We start from the raw sequence: 22,504 nt of genomic DNA, 5'->3' as shown, positions 1-22,504 counted from the left end.
AAACTGAAGGTACATTTGCTGTTGACACAATTATAGATAAGAAAGTAAGACATGAAGAGGACATAAGGAGGCTATAATAGGACAAAAATAAGGTTGAGTGAGTGAGCAAAGATCTGACCAATGGAGTATAATGTGAGAAAATGTGAAATTGTCCATTTTGGCAGGAAGAATAAAAAAGCATATTATCTAAATGGTGAGACATTGCAGAGCTCTGAAATGAAGACTAATCAGGGTGTCCTCGTGCATGAAATGCAAAAGGTTAGTCTGCAGGTACAGCAGGTAATTAAGAAAGCTAATACAATGTTCTAGTTTTGGTTCCCTTTTCTAAGGAAAGGTATACTGGCATTGGAGGCAGTCTGAGAAGGTTCACGAGGTTGATCCTGGTTACGGAATTTTTCTTGGGAGGACATATTGAATAGGTTGGGCCTATACTCATTGATTTAGAAGAATGGCAGGTGACCTTGTTGAGATATGTAGGATTCTCAGGGTGCTTGACAGGGCAGATGCCGAGAGGTAGTTTGCCCTTGTGGGAGAGTCCAGGACCAAAAGGCATAATCTCAGAGTAAGGGGCCGTCCATTTAAGACAGCGATGAAGAGGAATTTCTTCTCTCAGAGGGTAATGAATCTGTGGAATTCATTACCGCAGAGCTTTAGAGGCTGGTTTGTTATGTTCAAGGCTGAGATAGACAGATTTTTAATCCGTAAGATAATCAAGAGTTATTGGGATAAGGCGGGAAAGTGGAGTTGAGGATCATTAAATCAGATCATTCATGATCTCATTAAATGGTGGAGCAGTTTTGATGGACCGAATGGCCTACTTTTCCTCCTAAGTTTTATGGCACCCAAGCTTAAGAGATCAGAACTCCAAACATCCGCAGTACAAAAAGGAATTTTTTAGCACATGTAGTGTGAACAAATCCTTCCACACAATTAGGTAAGGAAACAATTGTACTGAGTGCTTATTGACATATTTCTCTAATATGGCTTCAGCCAGACACCACCATCATCCCCACCCACCCCCCCTCACTTTCCAGAATGTGGTCATAATCCTGCATTGCGGGACTTGAGGTGACTATCCAGACACCTTTTAAATGAGTTAAGGTTTCAGACAGTGAGTTCCAGACCTCCACAACACTCTAGGTGACAACAAAATTCTCATCTCCCCACTCATCTTTCTACCAATCACTTTTAATTTATGCCCCTTCATCACTGACCTCTCCGGTAAAGCATTCACTCCATCCACTCTATCCAGACCCCTCACTATTTTGTACATCTCAGTCAAATTTGCCCACAGCCTCCTCTGTTCCAAGAAGGATAACCCCAGCTGATACAATCTTTCCTCATAGCTGCAATTTTACAGTCCTAGTCCTCATAAATCTCCTCTGTACCCTATCTAGTACAATTCCATCCTTTATGTAATGAGGTGACCATAACTGCACGCAATACTCAAGTTGTGGCCGAACTACTGTTTCATATAGTTTCAGCATAACCTCCGTGTCTTTTCTCTGCACTTTGGCTGATAAATGAAAGGATTCCATGTGCCTTTGTAACCATCTCATCAACCTGTCCTGCTACCTTCAGGGATCTGTAGACATTTATTGCAAGGACCCTCATTTCCTCTACACCTCAGTATCCTCCCACTTATTGTGTATTCCTTTGCCTTTTTGGACCTCCCAAAACAAATCACCTCACACTTCGCTGGTGGAATTCAATTTGCCACTTTCAAGGTTCAAAATTAGCAGACCTCCAATTCTCCGGCACCTCACGTGCATCCAGTGAGGATTGGAAAACGAAGATCAGAATCTCCACATTTTCCTCCCTGACTTCTTTTAATAACTCGGGTACATTTAATCCGGCCTTGATGGCTTATCCATTTTCAAGGATGCTAATCCCCTGACATTCCTCTCTCTCATCCAATACATCACACTCCTCCTCCTTAACGACAATGTCTTTTGTGAAGACAGATGCAAAGTATTCATTAAGAACCATACTCACATCCTCCATCTCCAGACATAAGTTAACTTTTTGGTCTTTTAAGGCCCTATTCTTTCCTTATTAGAATCCCTACAGTGCAGAAGGAGGCCATTCAGCCCATCAATCTGCACTGACCCTTTGAAAGACTACACTACCTAGACCCAATCCGTGCCCTATTCCTGCAACCCCACGAAGGGATAATTTAGCAAGGCCAATCCACCTAACCAGCAAATCTTTGGGAGGAAACCGGAGTGCCTAGAGGACACCCACACAGACCGGCGGAGAAAGTGAAAATGCCACACAGTCACCCGCGGTCGGAATAGCATCTGGGCCCCTTGTGCTGTGAGGCAGCAGCTTTCACCACTGTGCCACCCTCTTACTCTTGTCCTCTTACTTTTCATGTATTGATAAAACATCTTTGGGTTCTCCTTGATTTGCTTGCCAATATTGTTTCATGCTCTCTCCTTACTTTCCTAATTTCCTTTTTGATTTCACTTCTCCTCTTTCTATACTCCTCTCGGCTTTCTGTAGTATTGAGTTTTCGTGGTACAAATTTGTGGCTGACAGAAGTCAGCCTTGAGGGAGATGCATAAACTCACTGCAGAATCCTTTTGGAAGCACTGATGTTTCATTAATCAACACTGAGGGAACCACATACCTGCAGGAACAAGAGCAGGCAACATCCTTCACATTTATGACAGTTTGAAAGTCTTTTGCACTACTCAGATTATCCAGTTAGTAAGTGTACAACAAAGCGTTCTTCTGTATAAGGTGCAACTAACTTTCTAACCGTGTGAAATTAAACAGCAGGTGTCCAGACTGTGGATGGTAGCTGTGAGTTCAAGTCTACATCAGTTCTTGGAGAGTTTATGAAATCTAGTAAATTCTATATCTTAGCTTCAGGGTTGTCATTTTCAACAAATGGAGGAACGCAAACAATAACAGATACCTCAAAGTTGCTGAATTTAATAAAATCTCCTGAATACACAGTCCATGACAATCAATTATTTATACCTCATTTTGTGCCTCTGGTAATGTTTCTTGTTTAGCTCATTGTTGTAATTACATTTCGGTTAGAAAATAAAAAAATGATTGCTTACGAAATGGTAATTGTTGCACACTAAATGGTTAATATTCTCCCAATACAGCATTTTAGAAATGGAGGGTGCAAGTCAGAAAATCAGGCTACAATGTTGTAATTCCATCTCCCTACAACATCCACCATGATTAAGACTCTGTAGAGGGAAAGAAGGCGAGCAAAACTATACCTTAAAAGTCATCTATTGCTATATAAATGTAAATATCATCATAAATAACACAAATTCAGAAGAATTTTTTGGTATATGCAGCATGCCATTTCAATTGCTGCCTACTTCGGCGTGACTGTAATATCTTGGCCATGAAATACCACAGAAATACTCAGTAGTTACAAATTAGTACCAAAGTTTTAAAGGGGCAATAATATTAATTATGTAAAATTATAGAAATGAATCAACACATACTCACCTAGCAGTGAGAAATGTACACTTCCAATAATACTATTTAATTATTTTTTTTAATCAGTCCTTTATCAGAAATATATTATTACTTTATACCTAAACAGAAATAAAAGTACATGCTCAATTTCTCTATTAGAATAAACTCCTGTTCCGAGTTTACAGCTGGTTCCTAGTAAATGGATTTATATTTTATCAATATCATATATAAATGTCAGGCCCAGGCTCTCATTTATTTCCACTAGTCATGGATACGGTGATTATATAGTGCATAAGATTAGTTCAGTTCTAATGTTGAGATCTACCATTTTAAGTATGGGAATGGTTTAAAGCCTCAATGGCTGGGAAGGATGTTTCTGAGATTCTGTTGATTGAATATTGCTCCTTTTATGTTGCACAAATGGCATTTTTCTATATTATCTAAATTCCTCCTCTTCCCTTTCATCTCCATTGAGTCCTAATCAAAACTGACCGCACTCTCAACGTATTCTACATAACAACTTACCTACCTCAGACTTTTCCCTCCTGAAGCAATTTCCAGGCTACTGAGTCTACGGACTAAGTGCTGGAAACTGGGATTAGAATAGATAAGCGTTTGATGGCTGGTGCAGATACGATGAGCTGAAGGGCCTTTTTCTGTGTTGGAAAGCTCTGTGTCTCCCTAATCACTACCTACTAATTTAAGCTTTCTTCTTTTCCACGACGGGAAGTATCCTAATTTAAGGTGCTAGTCACCCATCTTGGTTTCTTAGGGGGAACACAATATATGATAAGCTTCACAACATATCTAAACAGCTATTACATTTCAACTTAATTCTCAATTTTAATTTATTGAGACACCAAGACAGTGCTAATTAAGGGGTTTGGGGCACTGCAGCATTCTTGTTTAGTCATGAACACTGAAATATATTAGTAAGACTACTCCAAAGCTTACCAGTTAAATGTCACTGGAACAAAGGGTGATTGATACGTAGCTCATAATGGTCAGCAGAGAGATACACTACAATCCAGAAGGTCATATATCCAGCGAAGAATAATGGAAGCCCTGCCAATATACAGTACTTCTAACAGAATACAGGCAATGTACATTTAGTTGCCATCCAGTCCACATTCAAAAATGGGATGGGGTAGTAGCAGTTTGAAAATAAAGTGATTATGTTCTCACTCACTTAGCACTGTTATTATTTGTGGTGTAATTTTCAGGCATACATGAATCTTAGTGACTAGAGTTCCTGCTTGAAACATGTTAAGTAAGGTCAAGTGACACATTTTGGCCCTTTTCCACCTCCTGTCCACCAGCCATGAGCAATATAAGTCGAGAGGTGCCTCTAAATCAATATATATACTGGATCCTCATTTGCTTCTTTTCTATATAACACATGGGTTCTTTTCACCTTAACTGACTTGAAAATGCTTGCTCCTGTAAATTCTGAATGTGTGCATTCTTCCCTTAGAAAGCAGCCACACTGTCTGAATTCCCACCTCCAAATTGGTGAGATGCCAACAGAGATCACGGGCGGAATTCTCCTACCCGCCCCGCCACATTTCTGCGCCGACCGGCCGGCGGGAGTCTCCGTAACACCGGCCGGTCAATGGGGTTTCCCATTGTGGGGCAGCCCCACGCCGTCGGGAAACCCCCGGGCACCGGCAGAACGGAGACTCCCGCCGGCGGAGAATGACGCCCCACATTTCCCACTCGCTGCACGTTAACAAGGGTCGACCCACCAAAGTACCTGGATTTTCTCCAATTCCTCTGAACAGGCATCGTGTTAATGATCCTCATCTGTTTATTGTTTGCTCATGAAAAATGTCCCAGACTTGGGGCTTACTGTGACTGTTAAGTCTTGCCTTCAGTGCGTTGTAGCTAAAATGAACGGGAAGACCTGCAGCAGCAAACATGTGCCTCAGCCAAAGCTTCCACTGTTTGTTGCAAGAAGTACTTGTTACTGCCACTACCATCTGCGAAAGGACCTCAGGATGCTATCCTCTTATCGGTTAATATAGAAACTGGATCCAATCAGAAACTAGAGGTTCAGTGAGAGCTATCTCTAACCTTAAGTGAGCACATTTTTCAAAATGTATTTTTATGGGATGTGGGCTTCACTGGTTATGCCAGTATTTTGTTACACATCCTTAATTGCCCTTGAGAAGGTGGTGGTGACCTGCTTTCTTGAATCGCTGCAGTCCATGTGGCATAGGTACACCCACTGTGCTATTAGGGAGGGAGTTCCAGAATTTTGACCCAGTGACAGTGAAGGAACGGGGATATATTTCTGAGTCAAGATAGTGAGTGACTTGGAGGGGAATACCCATGTGGAGCTGTCCCCAGATATCTGTTGCATTTGTCCTTACAGATGGTAGTGGTTGTGGGTCAGGAACCTTGATGAGTTCCTGCAGTGCATCTTGTAGATGGTACACATTACTGCTGTTGTGCATCGGGGTGGAGGGCGTGAATGCTCGTGGAAAGGGTGCCAATCAAGCGGGCTGCTTTGATCTGGATGGTGTCGAGTTTGAGTGTTGTTGGAGCTGGACTCATCCAGCAAGTGGGGAGTATTCCATCACACTCCTGGCTTGTGCCATGTCAGTGGCGGACAGGCTTTGGGGAGTCTTCCTAGTCTCTGACCTGCTCTTAGTCCAGTTCAGTTTCTGGTCAATGGTAACCCACAAGATGTTGATTGTGGGAATTCAGTGATGGTAATCCCATTGAATGTCAAGGGGCAATGGTTTTATTCTCTCTTATTGGAGATGTTCATTGCCTGGCAATTGTGTAGCGCGAATGTTAAGTGTCACTTGTCAGCCAGAGCCTTGATATTGTCCAGATCTTGCTGCCTTTGCATGTGAACTGCTTCAGTATCTGAGGGGGCTCGAATGGTGCTGAACATTGTGCAATTATCAGCGAACTTCCCCACATCTGACCTTATGTTGGAAGGAAGGTCATTGATGAAGCAGCTGAAGATGGGCCTAGGACACCATCTTGAGGATCTCCTGCACTGATGTCCCGGGACTGAGATGACTGACCTTCAAGAACCACAACCATCTACCTTTGTGCCAGGTATGACTCCAACCAGTGGATTTCCATTTCCCTGATTTCCATTGGTTCCAGTTTTGCTCAGGCTCCTTGATGCCATACCCGATCAAATGTTGCCTTGATGTCAAAGACAGTCACTCTCAGCTCATCTGATCATGTTTGAACCAAGGCTATCATGATTTCAGGAGCTGAGTGACCTTGGTGGAATCCAAACTGAGCTTCAGTGAGCAGGTTACTGCTAAGTAAGTGCTGCTTGGTAGCACTGTTGATGACCCCTTCCATCACCTTACTGATGATTGAGAGAAGTCTAATCGGGTGGTAATTGGCCGGGTTGGATTTGTCCTGCTTTTTGCATACAGGACCTGGGCAATTTTCCACATTGCCAGGTAGATGCCAGTGTTGTAGCTGTACTGGAACAGCTTGGCTAGGGGTGTGGCAAGTTCTGGAGAACAGGTCTTCAGTACTATTTCAGGAATATTTTCAGGCCCCATAGCCTTTGCAGTATCCAGTGCCTTCAGGCATTTCTTATCACATGGATCGAATTGAATTGGCTTAAGACTGTCATGTATGATGCTGGGGACCTCTGGAGGAGACCGAGATGGATCATGCACTCGGCACTTCTCGCTGAAGCTTATTGCGAATGCTTCAGCCTTGTCTTTTCACTGATGTGCTGGGCTCCTCCATCATTGCGGATGGGAATATTTGTGGTGCCTCCTCCTCCAGTGCTTCTTTTGTCTCGTTCGTTGCATCTAGTGTTGGGACATAGGCATTGATGGCTGTGATGTGCTGCTTCTGGGCCAGGGTGAGTTGTAGGTTCACAAGGTGTTTGCTCACCTCCAGGGTTGTTAGTTAAGATGTCTGACTTTGATTTTTAGAGCAAAACCAACCCCACAGAGACAACGTTCTTCTAACGGTTTGCATTTCCAGAAGAAGGTATATCCGCCAGCTTGTTCTTTAAGCTGGCCTTCTCCTGCCAGTCATATCTCTCTTAGGGCGGTGATGACAAGGTTGTGATACCAGAGCTCCCGGGCTATGATGGCATTGCGATGTTCAGATCTGTTGTTGTTGGGGTTGCCCATAAAGATCCTGATGTTCCAGGTCCCGAAATTCATTTGGGCGAGTGGGTGGGGTGGGGTCCAGTTAGGGTGGAAGATGCTTGTGCGTGGATCCTTGTAACATGGGGTGGTCGTTGCACACCAACCACCACAAGGTCCCAGTGGAGCAAGGTCCTGGCCCAGTGGGAGGGAAATCCAAAACGACTGGAGACCAGGCTTTGCTGGAGGACTAACACACTCATTTTTTTTTTTGTTGAAAATATTTTATTGAGGCATTTATAATTTTAACATTCTAAACAGAGCGGTCCAACACATGCAAAACCCCCACAATAACATACCCAACTTCCCCCCGCCCTAACTCCTAGCTACCCATATATTAGATTCCCTGCTCTTATTCTTCGCTTCCATGCCTCCCCTTCCCCCCACCCCCAATCTGCTGACGGTCAGTTTTCCCTAAAGTCGATGAACGGCTGCTACATCCAAGCGAACCCCTGTATTGAACCCCTTAAGGCAAACTTAATCTTCTCTAGCCTAAGAAACCCTGCCATGTCACTGACTCACACCACTGACTTTGGAGGCTTCGAGTCCCTCCATCGCAGCAAAATCCATCTCCGGGCCACCAGGGAGGTAAAGGCCAAAACATCAGCCTTTCTCCCCCCCTGGGCTACTGGATCTTCCGACACTCCAGATATTGCCACCTCTGGACTCGGAGTCACCCTCCCTTCCAGGACCTCTGATATGACTTCTGAGAATTCCTGCCAAAATCCTCTCAGCTTCGGACAAGCCCAAAACATACGTACATGATTCACCGGACTTCCCCCGCACCTCCCACACCTGTCCTCCACCTCCTCAAAAAGCCTACTCATCTGGGACACAGTCATACGAGCCCTGTGAACCACCTTGAACTGCATCAGGCTGGGCCTGGCACACGACGAGGATGCATTGACTCTCCTCAGGGCCTTCTCCCACAGCCCGACTTCGAACTCCCCTCCCAACTCTTCCTCCCACTTCCTCTTCACCTCCCCGATTGGGACCCTTCCCATTCCATCAATTCATTATATATTTCCGAGACCCTCCCCTCCCAACCCCTATTTTAGACATCACCTTATCCTGTAGCCCCCTTAGAGGAGGTGAGGGAAGCTTGGAACTTGCCTCTGGACAAAATCCCGTACCTGCAGGTACCGGAATCCGTTCCCACCCGATAACTCAAACTCGTCCACTAGCTCCTCCAGGCTCAGGAAACCCTCCTCAATGAAGAGATCCCCAAATATCTCAATCCCTACCCGCTGCCACCTCCCAAAGCCCCCATCCTGCCTCCCCCCGGAGCGAACCGGTGATTATCACAGATCGGTGACCATTCCAACGCCCCCTCCAGTCTCATGCGTTGCCTCCATTGCCCCACATTCTTAGAGATGCCACTGCCACTGGACTTGTGGAGTAACGAGCTATCGAGAACGGCAGAGGTGCCGTTAACAGAGCCTTCAGACTCGTGCCCTTGCAAGATGCCGCCTCCACTCGCTCCCACACCGACACCTCCCCCACTACCCATTTCCTAATCATTGAAATATTGGCTGCCCAGTAATAGTTAATAAAGTTCGGAAGGGCCAAGCCCCTCTCACTACACCCCCGCTTAAGAAGGACCTTCTTCACCCTCAGGGCTTTCCCGGCCCATATAAAACCCAAGATCGCCGCGTTCATCTTCCTAAGAAATGCCTTCGGGATGAAGATTGGGAGACACTGAAACACAAACAGCAATCTCGGGAGGACTGTCATCCTCCTTGCCAATGACAGCAGGAGCACATCCCACACACGGAAGTTCTCTTTCATTTGTTCAATCACCCTGCCCAAATTTAGTATATGAAGCTGACCCCAGTCCCTCGCCACTGAATCCCCAGGTACCTAAAACTCCTTCCCACCACTTTGAACGGCATCTCCCTCAGTCTCCTCTCCTGCTGCCTGGATCGCAAAAACCTCACTCTTGCCCTGATCGCAAAAACCTCACTCTTGCCCATATTCAGTTTGTAACCTGAGAATCGGCCAAATTCCTCCAGTATCCCCATAATTCCTGCGATTTCCCCCAACTGGTCTGTTATATAAAGGAGTAAATCATTCGCGTAGAGCGAGACCCTATGTTCCACCCCCCTCTCACGATCCCCTGCCAAATGCTCGATGCCCTCAGCGCCATTGCCAAAGGCTCTATGGCCAGGGCAAACAGTAGTGGGCAGAGTGGACACCACTGCCTTGTCCCCCTGCACAGATTAATATACTCCGATCGAACCCGGTTGGTCCTTACATTCGCCACTGGTGCCTGATATAGCAACCGAACCCAATCCACAAATACCTGCCCGAATCCAAACCTTCCCAAGACATCCCACAGGTACTTCCACTCCACCCGATCAAAGGCCTTTTCTGCGCCCATGGCCACCACCACCTCGACCTCGCGCCCCTCCGCAGGCATCATTATTACATTTAGGAGCCGCCTAATGTTGGACGTCAGGTGTCGTCCCTTAACAAATCCCCTATTACCCCCGGAACACAATCCTCTATGCGCATGGCCAAGATCTTTTCCAGTAATTTCGCATCCACATTCAACACGGAGATTGGCCTATATGACCCACAACTCTCTGGATCCTTAACCCGCTTCAAAATAAGGGAAATCAATGCCTTGCGATAACGTTGGGGGGAGCACTCCCAGTTCCTTGGACTCATTAAAAACCTTTACCAGGAACGGCCCCAACACACCAGAAAACTTTTTATAAAACTCAACCGGGTAGCCGTCAAATCCCGGGGCCTTACCCGATTGCATCGCCCCCAATCCGTATATAACCTCCCCCAGCCCAATTGTGGCTCCCAAACACTCCACCAACTCCTCATCTATCCTCGGAAACTCCAGCCCTCCCAGAAATAGCTTCATAACCTCCTCCCCAGCTGGGGGGTTTCGATTTATTTAATCCACTACAAAATTCCCGAAACACATCATTCACTTCCGCCGGATCCGAAACCACCTTTCCCCCTGTATCTCTTACTTTCCTAATCTCTCTCGCCGCCTCCTGTTTCCTCAGCTGATGCGGCAGCAACCTGCTAGCTTTTCCCCCATATTCATAGACCGCCCACTTTACTCTCCTAAGTTATCCCTCCGCCTTACCTGTGGACAGAATTTCAGCTGCAGTCTCTGACGCTTCTTCAGAAGCCCGTCAACCGGAGACTCCGCATACCTTCTGTCCACCTGTAAAATTTCACCTACAAGCCTGTCCAACTCCGCCCGCTCAGTCTTATCCTTATGGGCACGAATTGAGATGAATTCCTCCCGAAGAGCTGCCTTCAGTGCCTCCCAAACCAACCCCGCCGAAACCTCACCCGGGTCATTGATCCTTATACATCCCCAAATGACCTCCCTCACCCGCTCGCACACCTCCTCCCCCGCTAAGAGCCCCATATCTAACCTCCACTGCGGGCACTAGGCCTTTCCTTTATTAACTTGCAGGTCTACCCAGTGCGGGGCGTGGTTTGACACCACAATTACTGAATATTCAGCATCCGCCACATCAGCCAGCAGCGTTTTGTCCAACACAAAGAAGTCTATCTGGGAATACACCTTGTGCACATGGGAGTAGAATGTAAACGCCTTATTCCTTGGCCTCCCAAATCTCCACCGATCAACCCGCCCCCATGCGCTCCATAAACCCCCGCAGGTCCTTTGTCATAGCTGATACCTTCCCAGACCTGGAACTGGGACTCAACCGATCCAGCCTTGGATCCAGGACCGTGTTGAAATCTGCCCCCATAACCAATCGATGTGAGTCCAGGTCCAGGATCTTACTCAGCAGCCATCTAACAAACTCAACATTGCCCAATATCATGTTCTGAATCCTGATGTCCCATCTCAGGAGCTCCGCTTCTGGATTCAGTGAAGGGTCACTGCCTGCCCTTTTAAAATTTTCCACCTCTCTAATCCGTTATTCTTCATCAGGTTCGCTCTTTCTCTCCAGTCTCTGGTGGCTTGTGACTCTGGCCTTCGCTGCATTGCCCTTTTGAAGGTTCCAGCCTCTCCAATCAGCTGTTCTTCACCAGGTTCACGCTCTCTCCAGTCTCTAGTGTTCTGTTGCACCAATCACAGCTGAAAGACATTGGGCTGGATTCTCAGTTTCTGCAGCCAGGTGCCAAGGCAACGGAGAATGTGTGGTGCTCCACGATGGGGAAATTGACGCGCATCGCTCACCGATTCCGGTACCGGTGTGGGGCTAGCACTGGCTCCGCGTGGAACACCCACGGATCCCGCGGAGATTCGCCGGGTCCAGGGGCGTGCATGCGCAGTGTTGACAAGCTGCAGCCATGCACACTTACACCCCCACTTGTCACGCCGGGAAACATGGCGCGGCCGTGCTGGACCTTGTACCCACCCCGACCCCACAGCCCACTCCCCGGCCACCCCGCACCACTCCCCCCAGCCCTAGCAGAAGCTCCGCAGCCAGCGGCACGGATCCCAGCCGAGTGTGGCGCCGCTGGACACTGTCCGCAGCCAGCACGCCAGATTCCCGACCGCTGGGACCACACATGGCCTGTGTCGTCGGGAATTCGGCCCATCGAGGGCGGAGCATCGCACGTGGACCGGCTGATGACATGCCAACGACATTGCGGCTGCACGCGGTCGCTTCCAAGACGCCGATTTGGAGGAGGCATCGCCAACCAGCGTCAAACCGGCACCTGCCCCGATTCCTGCTTCGGAAGCCATTCTCCGCCCGATCACCGATCCCAATTTTGGTGTTGGGCGACGGAGAATCCCCCCCCCCCCCCCCCCCCCCCCGTGTTGGAATTTTACGCCTCTCTCCCCATTTCCGGGAATGGGTTAGCAGGCAGGGGGGAGGTGTGTGGCAAGGTGGGTAAGGGTGTAGTGGTGGTGCCATGCCTGTTGGCCACCAACATCTGATAGCATTTTAACAGCAATGGGGGAGGGGTCGGACAACCTGTCCTCCCTTTGACGAATTTTGAGTCTTAAGAGACCAGTTTGGCCGGCAGCTCTTCCTTCCAAACAGGGGTGGAATTCCCACATCAGCCAGTCAATGGACTGACTCAGCTCTGGGGCCCACTGAGATGGTTTGCCGCAGCCACCACTTAAAATTCTGTCTGTTGGTTAATGTGAGTGAGGGAAGTGCCTGTTTTGTAAACGTAGACTTCAAATTGAGTGACGGGTCCTTCATAATGTACCATTTATACGATTTTGCTTTATTAAAGGAATATCTTTGGACAAGTGTTTGGGACATATTACAGAATTTAAACTGTGAATTGAGGGCTGTCACTGCTTTGTCAAATTAAATCTAGTTACTAATTCAAATTATATCTCGTCATTGTATCTGTTGTGAGAAAAATGTACAATTGTTTGAAGTATGTGTATTTTTTGGATCAATCATGAGCAATGAGTGAGGACTGTAATGTCTCTTCTGGGGCGTCATTCTCTGACCCCCCCCGCCGGGTTGGAGAATCGCCGGGGGCTGCCGTGAATACCGCCCCCACCGGTTGCTGAAGTCTCCGGTACCGGATATTCGGCGGGGGTGGGAATTGGGCCGCGCCGGTTGGCGGGCCCCCCCGCTCGATTCTCCGGCCCGGATGGGCCGAAGTCCCGCCGATAAATTGCCTGTCCCGCCGGCGTAAATTAAAGTACCTATTTACCGGCGGGACAAGGCGGGCTCCGGGGTCGGCGCGAGGGCGATCTGACCCCGGGGGGTGCCCCCACGGTGGCCTGGCCCGCGATCAGGGCCCACCGATCCGCGGGCGGGCCTGTGCCGTGGGGGCACTCTTTCCCTTCCGCCTCCGCCACGGTCTCCACCATGGCGGAGGCGGAAGAGACTCTCTCCACTGCGCATGCGCGGGAAACTTTCAGCGGCCGCTGACGCTCCCGCGCATGCGCCGCCCGGAGATGTCATTTCCGCGCCAGCTGGCGGGGCAACAAAGGCCTTTCCCACCAGCTGGCGGGGCGGAAATCCCTCCGGCGCCGGCCTAGCCCCTCAATGTTGGGGCTCGGCCCCCAAAGATGTGGAGCATTCCGCACCTTTGGGGCGGCGCAATGCCCGTCTGATTGGCGCCGTTTTGGGAGCCAGTCGGCGAACATCGCGCCGTTTGGGGAGAATTTCGCCCCTGTTTTCTCATGTCATCATTTCTCATTAATTTATTCGTCAATTTGAAGTATGTGTTTCCATGGTACGTGGCTTTTCTTTCAGTAACAGGATTTAGTTATTCTTCTGATATGTTTGATGATGGTTATGTTGCTCCATGTCCAGTGAATTTAGTCCTGTTTCCTGTACCTCTTGGACCATGGAATTCCACTCTCCAGCATTAGCAGCAGACTCAGATTACAAAAATATGTTGGGTGGATTTTACAGCCGCATCCACCCTGAGGCCTGAAATTCCTGCCGAGGTCAAGCGGTCTGCCAGATTTTCCATCCTGCCCGCAATGATTAGGGCAGCACGGTAGCACAGCAGTTAGCACAGTTGTTTCACAGCTCCAGGTTCAATTCCCGGCTTGGGTCTCTGTCTGCGTGGAGTCTGCACGTTCTCCCCGTGTCTGCGTGGGTTTCCTCTGGGTGTTCCGGTTTCCTGCCACAGTCCAAAGATGTGTGGGTTAGGTGGATTGGCCATGCTAAATTGCCCTTAGTGTCCAAAAAATGCTAAGTGGGGGTTACTGGGTTACGGGGATGGGGTAGATAAGTGGGCTTCAGTGGGGTGCTCTTTGTAAGGGTCGGTGCAGTCTCGATGGGCGAAATGGCCTCCTTCTGCACTTTAAATTCTATGATTCTATTCCCGTGGCGGTTAGGACGGAAGATTTACCCCGTTGATTTCAAAGTAGACATGAACTCATAAGCTGGAATTACTAGAAAGCACTTACATGCAATATACTTTGCAGTCAATGAATTGCCTTTTGAAAAGTAGTCACTGTTGTGTAGACAAACACTGTCATCAACTGGAGTACAGTAAGGTCCTTCAAATAATAATTAGTTAAGTAATCACATTGCCTGCTATTGGTGCGGGACAAGATCCTGTTTTCTGTGAATTGTGCCATAGTATTTTTATATCCCCCTGAACTGTTGGACAGGTGGTTCAGTTCAATGTCTCATCCTAAAGACATCCTCAATGCTGTCTAGAAGTGTCCGGCTACATTATATCCTGAAGTGAGGCTTGAACTCACAAAACTCTGACTGAAATCATAGCACTACCATTGAGTCAAGCTGATACTTAAATATCAAAATGTTTCTCAACCACCTTGTCCAATCTCATCCCCATCCTAGGCAACAATCTTCTAGGTATTGCTGTACCCACTGCTTCCCATATCTCAATCAGCTTGGGAAATCAAAATGCCACCTGCAGCTTAGAAAATAGGCAATGCTCCAATCCACCCAATTGAGTTCCCCATCTCTACAAAATAAGTTTCTACGCAATTGCATATATTGCTTTCTTCTACCAATGCTTGATGGTTTGGTGTGCAAGAATGTTAATTATTTTTTCGTGCTTGGGAAATTTTCATTTCTATTAACTTCAACGTAACAGAAAATCAGGAGAGTCAAAATTACCCCAAATGTTTCTTGGATGTACAATGTTACTGGCATAAAACAAGACATTGGGAGGAAACTTTCGGCCGCGCCCGGCGAACGGAAATTCCCGCCCGAGGTTAATGGACCTTTACATGGCCCATCTGTGCCAATTTTGTGGCAGGCGTGGCCGAAAAATCCAGCCCATTATTATATTTTGCAGCCATTTCCAGTTTCTGCTGCATCTCTATAAATAAGTTTTATTGTTGTTCTGGGGAAGCAGCAACCACTAATTGAGTATATGGGTCTGAAAGTCTATGGCTGTTCTCGTGGATTCCTGCTGTCTTCAGGAGTTTGCTGGAATAGCCACATACTAAGCTGGAACTTGTAAACAGGAAGCCGTGGCCTTGTGCCAATGTTTCAAGCGTCGCTTTCACCATCCGCCATTGCCTCCATACATTCCTAAATCGGAGTTCCTGTGGTCCTGTATCTCCAAGGTTGGAACTTGGAGATCTGACCGACAGTGGGCCAGAGTTACGGCCTAGGTTCCTGGTGATAAAGATCCAAAAGTATTTTAGTGAAAGCAGTAAAGCATTATTTTTTTTCAATGGAGGGGGAACCTTTGATCAGTTTAGTTTGGTTTGGCATTTGGGCCACTTTGCATGATAGCTGGCCAGATGCGCCACAAATCACCAAAGGCCTCCTAACGGCAAATCCCACTGACACTGCAAATTTAAGTAGGGTCAGTGGTGGAAACTACCAGCAGCCTGGCATGTGTATCATGGCATTAATGCAAGTTTCCTCCACCATATTAACTTTTGAGGCACAAACATTGCATAAAGTACAATATATTGCAGCATATCATGTATTCTTGAATATTTAATGGACTTAAATAGTATATTATTTCTACATAAAAGCTCAAGTGATACTGCATACGTGCCAATATATTTTTCTTTGATTTTTCCCATCACCTTCCTCAGTAAACCCCAGTTTCTGCCAATGTTCTGTACCTCATCACTATTCCATTTGGACACCTTGCTAGCTTGGAAGTTCACTACTCCAGGCAGTAGTTTGCAGTGCTGCTCCCAGCAAAGTGGGAGATCACGAACTGGGTGAGCAGACATGGCTGACATGAAGACAGACTGGTGGAGAGCTTGCTGCATACTGTCAACAGAAAGATCTGGAAAAGAAAGGCAAGAAGGAATTATTCACTTTTCCCGAAGCAATTTTTTATTTCCATTTGACCTAGAATGCAAGTCTTGTTTCAGTGACGTGATCTAAAAAAAGAACATTTTGTTCCAGGAAACTTGTTTTTGTAACCATGAGGCAGCTTGCTGCATCATTGGCAAGAATTAGTGTCAAGGATTTGACCTCTCATTAACTGATGAGAAATAATTTAGAGAACGGATCATTTGATGTGATAATGATGTAGTGCATTTTTATGATCAGCTGCCTGGAAGGAAAGAAAACTCATTAGATGCTGATCAACTGAGTAATATTGTATCCATATGCCAGAGTGAAAACTACATGAAAAACATTCATTTTAAATTTTAATATGCTTGTGGAATTCAGCCACGTGGGCATCTGGACTCAATCGACTTGAGCACCTTATACTGCGTTTTCAGAATAACTTTGGTGGAACAGAGCTAACATTTCAGGTTTGCTGCTTGATCTGATGAGTATTTTCAACATTTGTTTTGATATTCCAGATTTCTAGCATCTGAAATAGTTTGCCGTGCCTATACTGAACAGATGTTGTGTTACTCAGGTGAGCTAGAGGCTGTTTTATGTTAATTCATGTACGACATATCAGGGCCATTAATTTCTATTGAATATGATGTTAATCTTATGACATAATGTTTTGGGAGGCGCAGTTGCAAATTACAGGATCATGTTCCCCCAACTTGACCTGAACATTATTCTAGGTCTTGACTCCCCCCTGTGCAACATCACAATAAATGGACACTTCTCCACCTTCTTCTAAGGCCTGTGATCCTCCACTCCCTTTCCCTCCTCCATTCTGCTGCACCTCACCCCTCTGCTGCCTCACTCTACCTTTCCTTGCCTCAATCACATTTGCACCAAACTGATTCAAACATTATCTTCATAAAACAGCATCAAACCACATCATTATAAGTGGACAATGTACCAAGCAGCAAAAAGTATCAAACATGAAACCGATAAAAGTGAATCAAAAATGGGCAGACAGCAAAGAACTACCAATAAAGAAGGGAAAAAAAACAGCCAAACTTAAATAAAACATTGCTTTTGGCCACCATCTCCTAATTTGTCTCTAAAATGACAACTATGGTGCAAGAAGTATAATAGTAACATAATAAAGACAAACAAGATTGCAAAATTTGCAATGAAATGATTCATCTTACTCGGATGCCACTAACTGCATTTCGGTTTCCATAAATAATAAATGAGCAACAAGCACCGATTTTCCTTTAATCTCAATACTCATATTTGCACCTTGTATACACGTGCGCTTCAACCTTGTTGTGCCATTGTTAGTAAAATGTTAAGACTCAAGCAGAGTGTGTGAGAGTTGTTAGATTATTGTGTGTGCTTTACTTCCTTGATTACTGATTGTCGGTTATCTGCTGAACTATTGTGTAACATGTGGAAACGCAAGACTTAATTGGGCTGAATTTTCAGAAGTGGGAGAGAGCAGGGTCGGGAGTGGGGGTAGGGGGTGGGGATGGAATGCTCCTTTGAGGTTGGGAAGCCCGAACGAACAGGTATTCCGCAGTTCCCGCTCAATTTAATGACAGGACCTGATCAGCATTTTAAATCTCCATTTCCAGTACATCCAGCTAGATTGAGGCAACCTGGCAACAGGAGGTTAGGCTTTTAAAACCAGGCGGCAGTTGGGCAGCAAAGAGGGGGCAGAGGGGGACTGGAAAGGCTGGGTGGCTGCTGGGATATCAGAGTCTGGAAGGAAGATTGGATCCAGAGTAGGGAGTGATTGGAGGTGACAGGAAAGATTGAAACGGGGGTTTGGGGGACATCAGAGGCCAGCTGAAAATCAGACGAATCAAGTGGAGGCATGAATCGGAAGAGTTGGTAGGAGATTGGAAGGATAAGGTGGAAATCAGCGGAGTCGGAGGTTACTGATTGCGGGAGGTTAGTGAAGTAGGTAAACAAGTCACAGAAAGGCACTTAACTCCCTGGATTTCTTTTCTCCCAATCTTTACATGCCAGCTTCCCCCTAGCTCAGAAAACTCACTTAGGGTTAAATTTAAATGGTGGGTAAATATCATTATAACATTTTCATTGCTGTACTGCTGTCTGGAAGTTACCTGTCTCACCATGCTATCATCCTTGAAACTGGAAGTGGGCAGGTTGATCAGGATTCATATTTTTAATATCTTAACGTCTCACCCAACGCATCTCACCCATTTTGGGGGTTAAAATTTCCCCTGTTCTATGGCAACAGGAGCTGTCTTCATAGTCAGCTCACCCAACCAAAGTGACTACTCTCAGCTCGCAGGAGAAGGCAAGCCTAATCAATAACAAGTAGCTCGAACAGAGCATGTCATGGTAGTATAGGGAAATAGCAGCTAAGAGTGTTATAGATGGAGAAGGGACAGGCCTGGTAGGTCTTGTTGTGTGAGTCAACGTTGTCAGCAATCACTCTGATGAAATCAAATTACGTTTGGTGACTGTTTGCCAAAATCCTAGAGATACTGTGGAGTGTCACAGACGACACAAAGGTTGGTGGAATTGTGGATAGCGATGAGGACTGTCGGAGGATACAGCAGGATTTAGATTGTCTGGGGACTTGGGCGGAGAGATGGCAGATGGAGTTTAATCCGGACAAATGTGAGGTAATGCATTTTGGAAGGTCTAATGCAGGTAGGGAATATACAGTGAATGGTAGAACCCTCAAGAGTATTGAAAGTCAAAGAGATCTAGGAGTACAGGTCCACAGGTCATTGAAAGGGGCAACACAGGTGGAGAAGGTAGTCAAGAAGGCATATGGCATGCTTGCCTTCATTGGCCGGGGCATTGAGTATACGAATTGGCAAGTCATGTTGCAGCTGTATAGAACCTTAGTTAGGCCACACTTGGAGTATAGTGTTCAATTCTGGTCGCCACACTACCAGAAGGATGTGGAGGCTTTAGAGAGGGTGCAGAAGAGATTTACCAGAATGTTGCCTGGTATGGAGGGCATTAGCTATGAGGAGCGGTTGAATAAACTCGGTTTGTTCTCACTGGAACGAAGGAGGTTGAGGGGAGACCTGATAGAGGTATACAAAATTATGAGGGGCATAGACAGAGTGGATAGTCAGAGGCTTTTCCCCAGGGTAGAGGGGTCAATTACTAGGGGGCATAGGTTTAAGGTGAGAGGGGCAAGGTTTAGAGTAGATGTACGAGGCAAGTTTTTTACGCAGAGGGTAGTGGGTGCCTGGAACTCGCTACCGGAGGAGGTAGTGGAAGCAGGGACGATAGGGACATCTTGACAAATATATGAATAGGATGGGAATAGAAGGATACGGACTCAGGAAGTGTAGAAGATTGTAGTTTAGTCGGGCAGCATGGTCGGCACGGGCTTGGAGGGCCGAAGGGCCTGTTCCTGTGCTGTACATTTCTTTGTTCTTTGTTGTTCTTTGTTGTCTGATAAATTCATACCAGAATTTATTTTTTGAAAGAGAAAAACTACAAAGTTTGAAAGGGTATTTACCTATTCTGTGTGCATAGGAACGCTACCTATTAAAATTAGTGTGTGGCTCAAGCGGTGTCACTGAAGCTAATCAGTAATTTCTGTCAGGCTATTTTGCTATATAGCAGATATTGTTGTTTAAAGTGTTATTATCAAATTTCATTGGAAACTTGTGTAACTTTGAGAGACCAAGGGCTGGATCTTAAAGATAGATAGTTTCTTTGAAGAATAAAGGGATTAAGGGTTATGGTGTTCGGGCCGGAAAGTGGAGCTGAGTCCACAAAAGATCAGCCATGATCTCATTGAATGGTGGAGCAGGCTCGAGGGGCCAGATGGCCTACTCCTGCTCCTAGTTCTATGTTCTTACAGGATTCCTGGGTCAATTACATTCAGCTGAAGAGACTCAAATAGTGAGCAGACTGTATGCCTTTATGCCTCCAATTCCCCAATTTCTTTATGATCGTCAGTAAAATTAGTCATAGCCATGCTGCCTGGGAGCTTTAACCTCTCTCTTCAATGGAAAAGTTTTTTTTCCCTATTAATAGAATCAAAACAAATAAAAACAAAGTCACCACACTCTCAGGTGACCAAACGCTGCTTTCCCCCGAGGGGGAGAGCTGACTGGTGCTGATTTAACCTGAGGATCACCACACTTCAGGCGAGGGGCAAGGTTGAGAAGTCGGTCTTCATGAATAATCTCAGCCAGTACAGAATTGAACCCTTGCTGCCGGCCTCGCTCTGCATCATGGACCATCTGTCTAGCCAACTGAGCTTAAGACAGCAAATAGCTGCTCAAACTCAAGACTCTAGGGCAACAAAGTCATAAACCAATTACGTGTAGTTTCTCACAAGCAACAGCCTTCTTGTAAAGTATCCCAGCTGCCTTGACTGCCCATTGTCTCACTAATAGAAATTCAACTGAGCCGTGTAACTAAAAAATGTAGTTAACAATAAAATTCATAGATGGTAACAACAAATAAATCTCAATCCGCACCTCGAGGAAAAATGTACACTAACACCGATTACTCGCATAACCTATATTTAATCTGATTTTATCCACTCAAAATTGAAAGTTGGTCAGCAGTATTCAATTCTTTACATGAGAGCTGAAACATCATGTTAGTCTTCATATTAGCCAAACCAGGACAGTACCAAAACATTGCTGTAGGTCAGTCATATCAACCGAAAATTTAGTTTCGGAAACTAGCACATAAAAACCTTTGATTCCACAGGGTAGATCCTCACCAAGAATAAAAAAATATTTTGGTAACTACTTTTCCAATGTGACAATTGTCATACCAGATGTACCCATACTAAACCCTTAATTATAAAAATATTTATAGTGAATTAAAAAGTGCACAGGTCATTATTAGGTACCTGTCTTTTAACCTTAAAAAATAATATTCCTTCTATAACTCAACACAATCTCTCGCTAGTCTGTTCTAAACTCCCAATTATATCCTCAAATTGTCTAGTTATTCCCTTGAATCTATCTTGTGAATATTCCCTAACCTTACAATCAACTTAGACAAGTTCATTTAATTTAAATCCCTCTAACCAATTATTGCTAACTCAATTTATCCTGAAAGTATGTGTCATAAGAGTCATATAGAATCATATCATTTACAGTGCAGAAGAAGGCCATTCAACCCATCAAGTCTGCACCGGCCCTTGGAAAGAGCACTAAGCCCACACCTCCACCTATCCGCGTAACCCAGCAAAACTAAAGAGCTCGTCATTGACTTCAGGAAACAAAGTATCATACACACCCATATCTGCATCAACTGGGCCTAGGTAGAGATGGTTGACAGGTTCAAACTCCTAGGTGTGCACATCACCCAACAATCTGTAACCCCACCGACACTTTTTGAACTAAGGGCAATTGTCAATGCCTTGAAAATTGAAAAATTATTACTAAAATACAAGTGATCTTAAAGATGTTGTGCTGTTGTCCAGTAACTAAGCAGATTTGAGATCCATCCTTCAGTGCACTTCACATTGCATTTCCGCATGTTAGTCATTCCACACATTCATGAAAGATACTTGTCCAACCACAACTGCACACTTGCATTGGTACACCAATATCATGTCATCCTTTCTGTTAGTGCGTATTCTCAGGCTTTTATATCTCCCGCCCGATAGAAGAAGTTGGAAGAGTGAGTAAGCTGGGTGGGAGGGTCTTTGATTATGCTGCCCGCTTTCCCAAGGCAGCAGGAGGTGTAGACAGAGTCAATGGATGGAGGCAGGCTTGTGTGATGGACTGGGCGGTATTTACGACTCTCTGTGGTTTCTTACGTTCTTTGGCCAAGCAGTTGGCATACCAGGCTGTGATACAGCCAGATAGGATGCTTTCTATGGTGCATCTGTAAAAGTTGGTAAGAGTCAATGTGGACATGCTGAATTTCCTTAGTTTCCTGAGAAAGTACAGGCGGCGTTGTGCTTCTTCCTTGGTCGTAGCGTTAACGTGGGTGGACCAGGACAGATTGTTGGTGATGCGCACACCTAGGAATTTGAAACTGTCAACCATCTCTACCTCGGCCCAGTTGATACAGATATGGGTGTGTACGACACTTCGTTTCCTGAAGTCAATGACCAACTCTTTAGTTTTGCTGACATTGAGGGAAAGATTGTTGTTGTTACACCACGCCACTAGGTTCTCTATCCCCTCCTGTATTCTGATTCATCATTGTTTGAGATCCGACCCACTACGGTTGTGTCGTCAGCAAACTTGTAGATGGAGTTGGAGCCAAATTTTGCCACAC

The 22,504-nt window shown here is 45.9% G+C and overlaps 1 protein-coding gene across 3 annotated transcripts in view; it reads right to left on the bottom strand.

Moving 5' to 3' along the window:
• The window catches only part of LOC140385371 (lethal(3)malignant brain tumor-like protein 4), a 555,015-nt gene that overhangs the window by 39,212 nt on the left and 493,299 nt on the right, over window positions 1-22,504 (bottom strand). For all 3 annotated transcript variants that reach the window (XM_072467457.1, XM_072467455.1, XM_072467456.1), the window contains one exon: window positions 16,084-16,253. In XM_072467457.1, coding sequence (XP_072323558.1) covers window positions 16,084-16,253 — 170 coding nt within the window. The remainder of the gene's footprint in view (window positions 1-16,083; window positions 16,254-22,504) is intronic.

This window comes from Scyliorhinus torazame, chromosome 11 (assembly GCF_047496885.1).
Source record: "Scyliorhinus torazame isolate Kashiwa2021f chromosome 11, sScyTor2.1, whole genome shotgun sequence".
In the NCBI taxonomy this organism is placed as follows: domain Eukaryota; kingdom Metazoa; phylum Chordata; class Chondrichthyes; order Carcharhiniformes; family Scyliorhinidae; genus Scyliorhinus; species Scyliorhinus torazame.
Note: the sequence above shows the minus strand (reverse complement) of the source record. Positions and strands in the feature narration are given on the sequence as shown.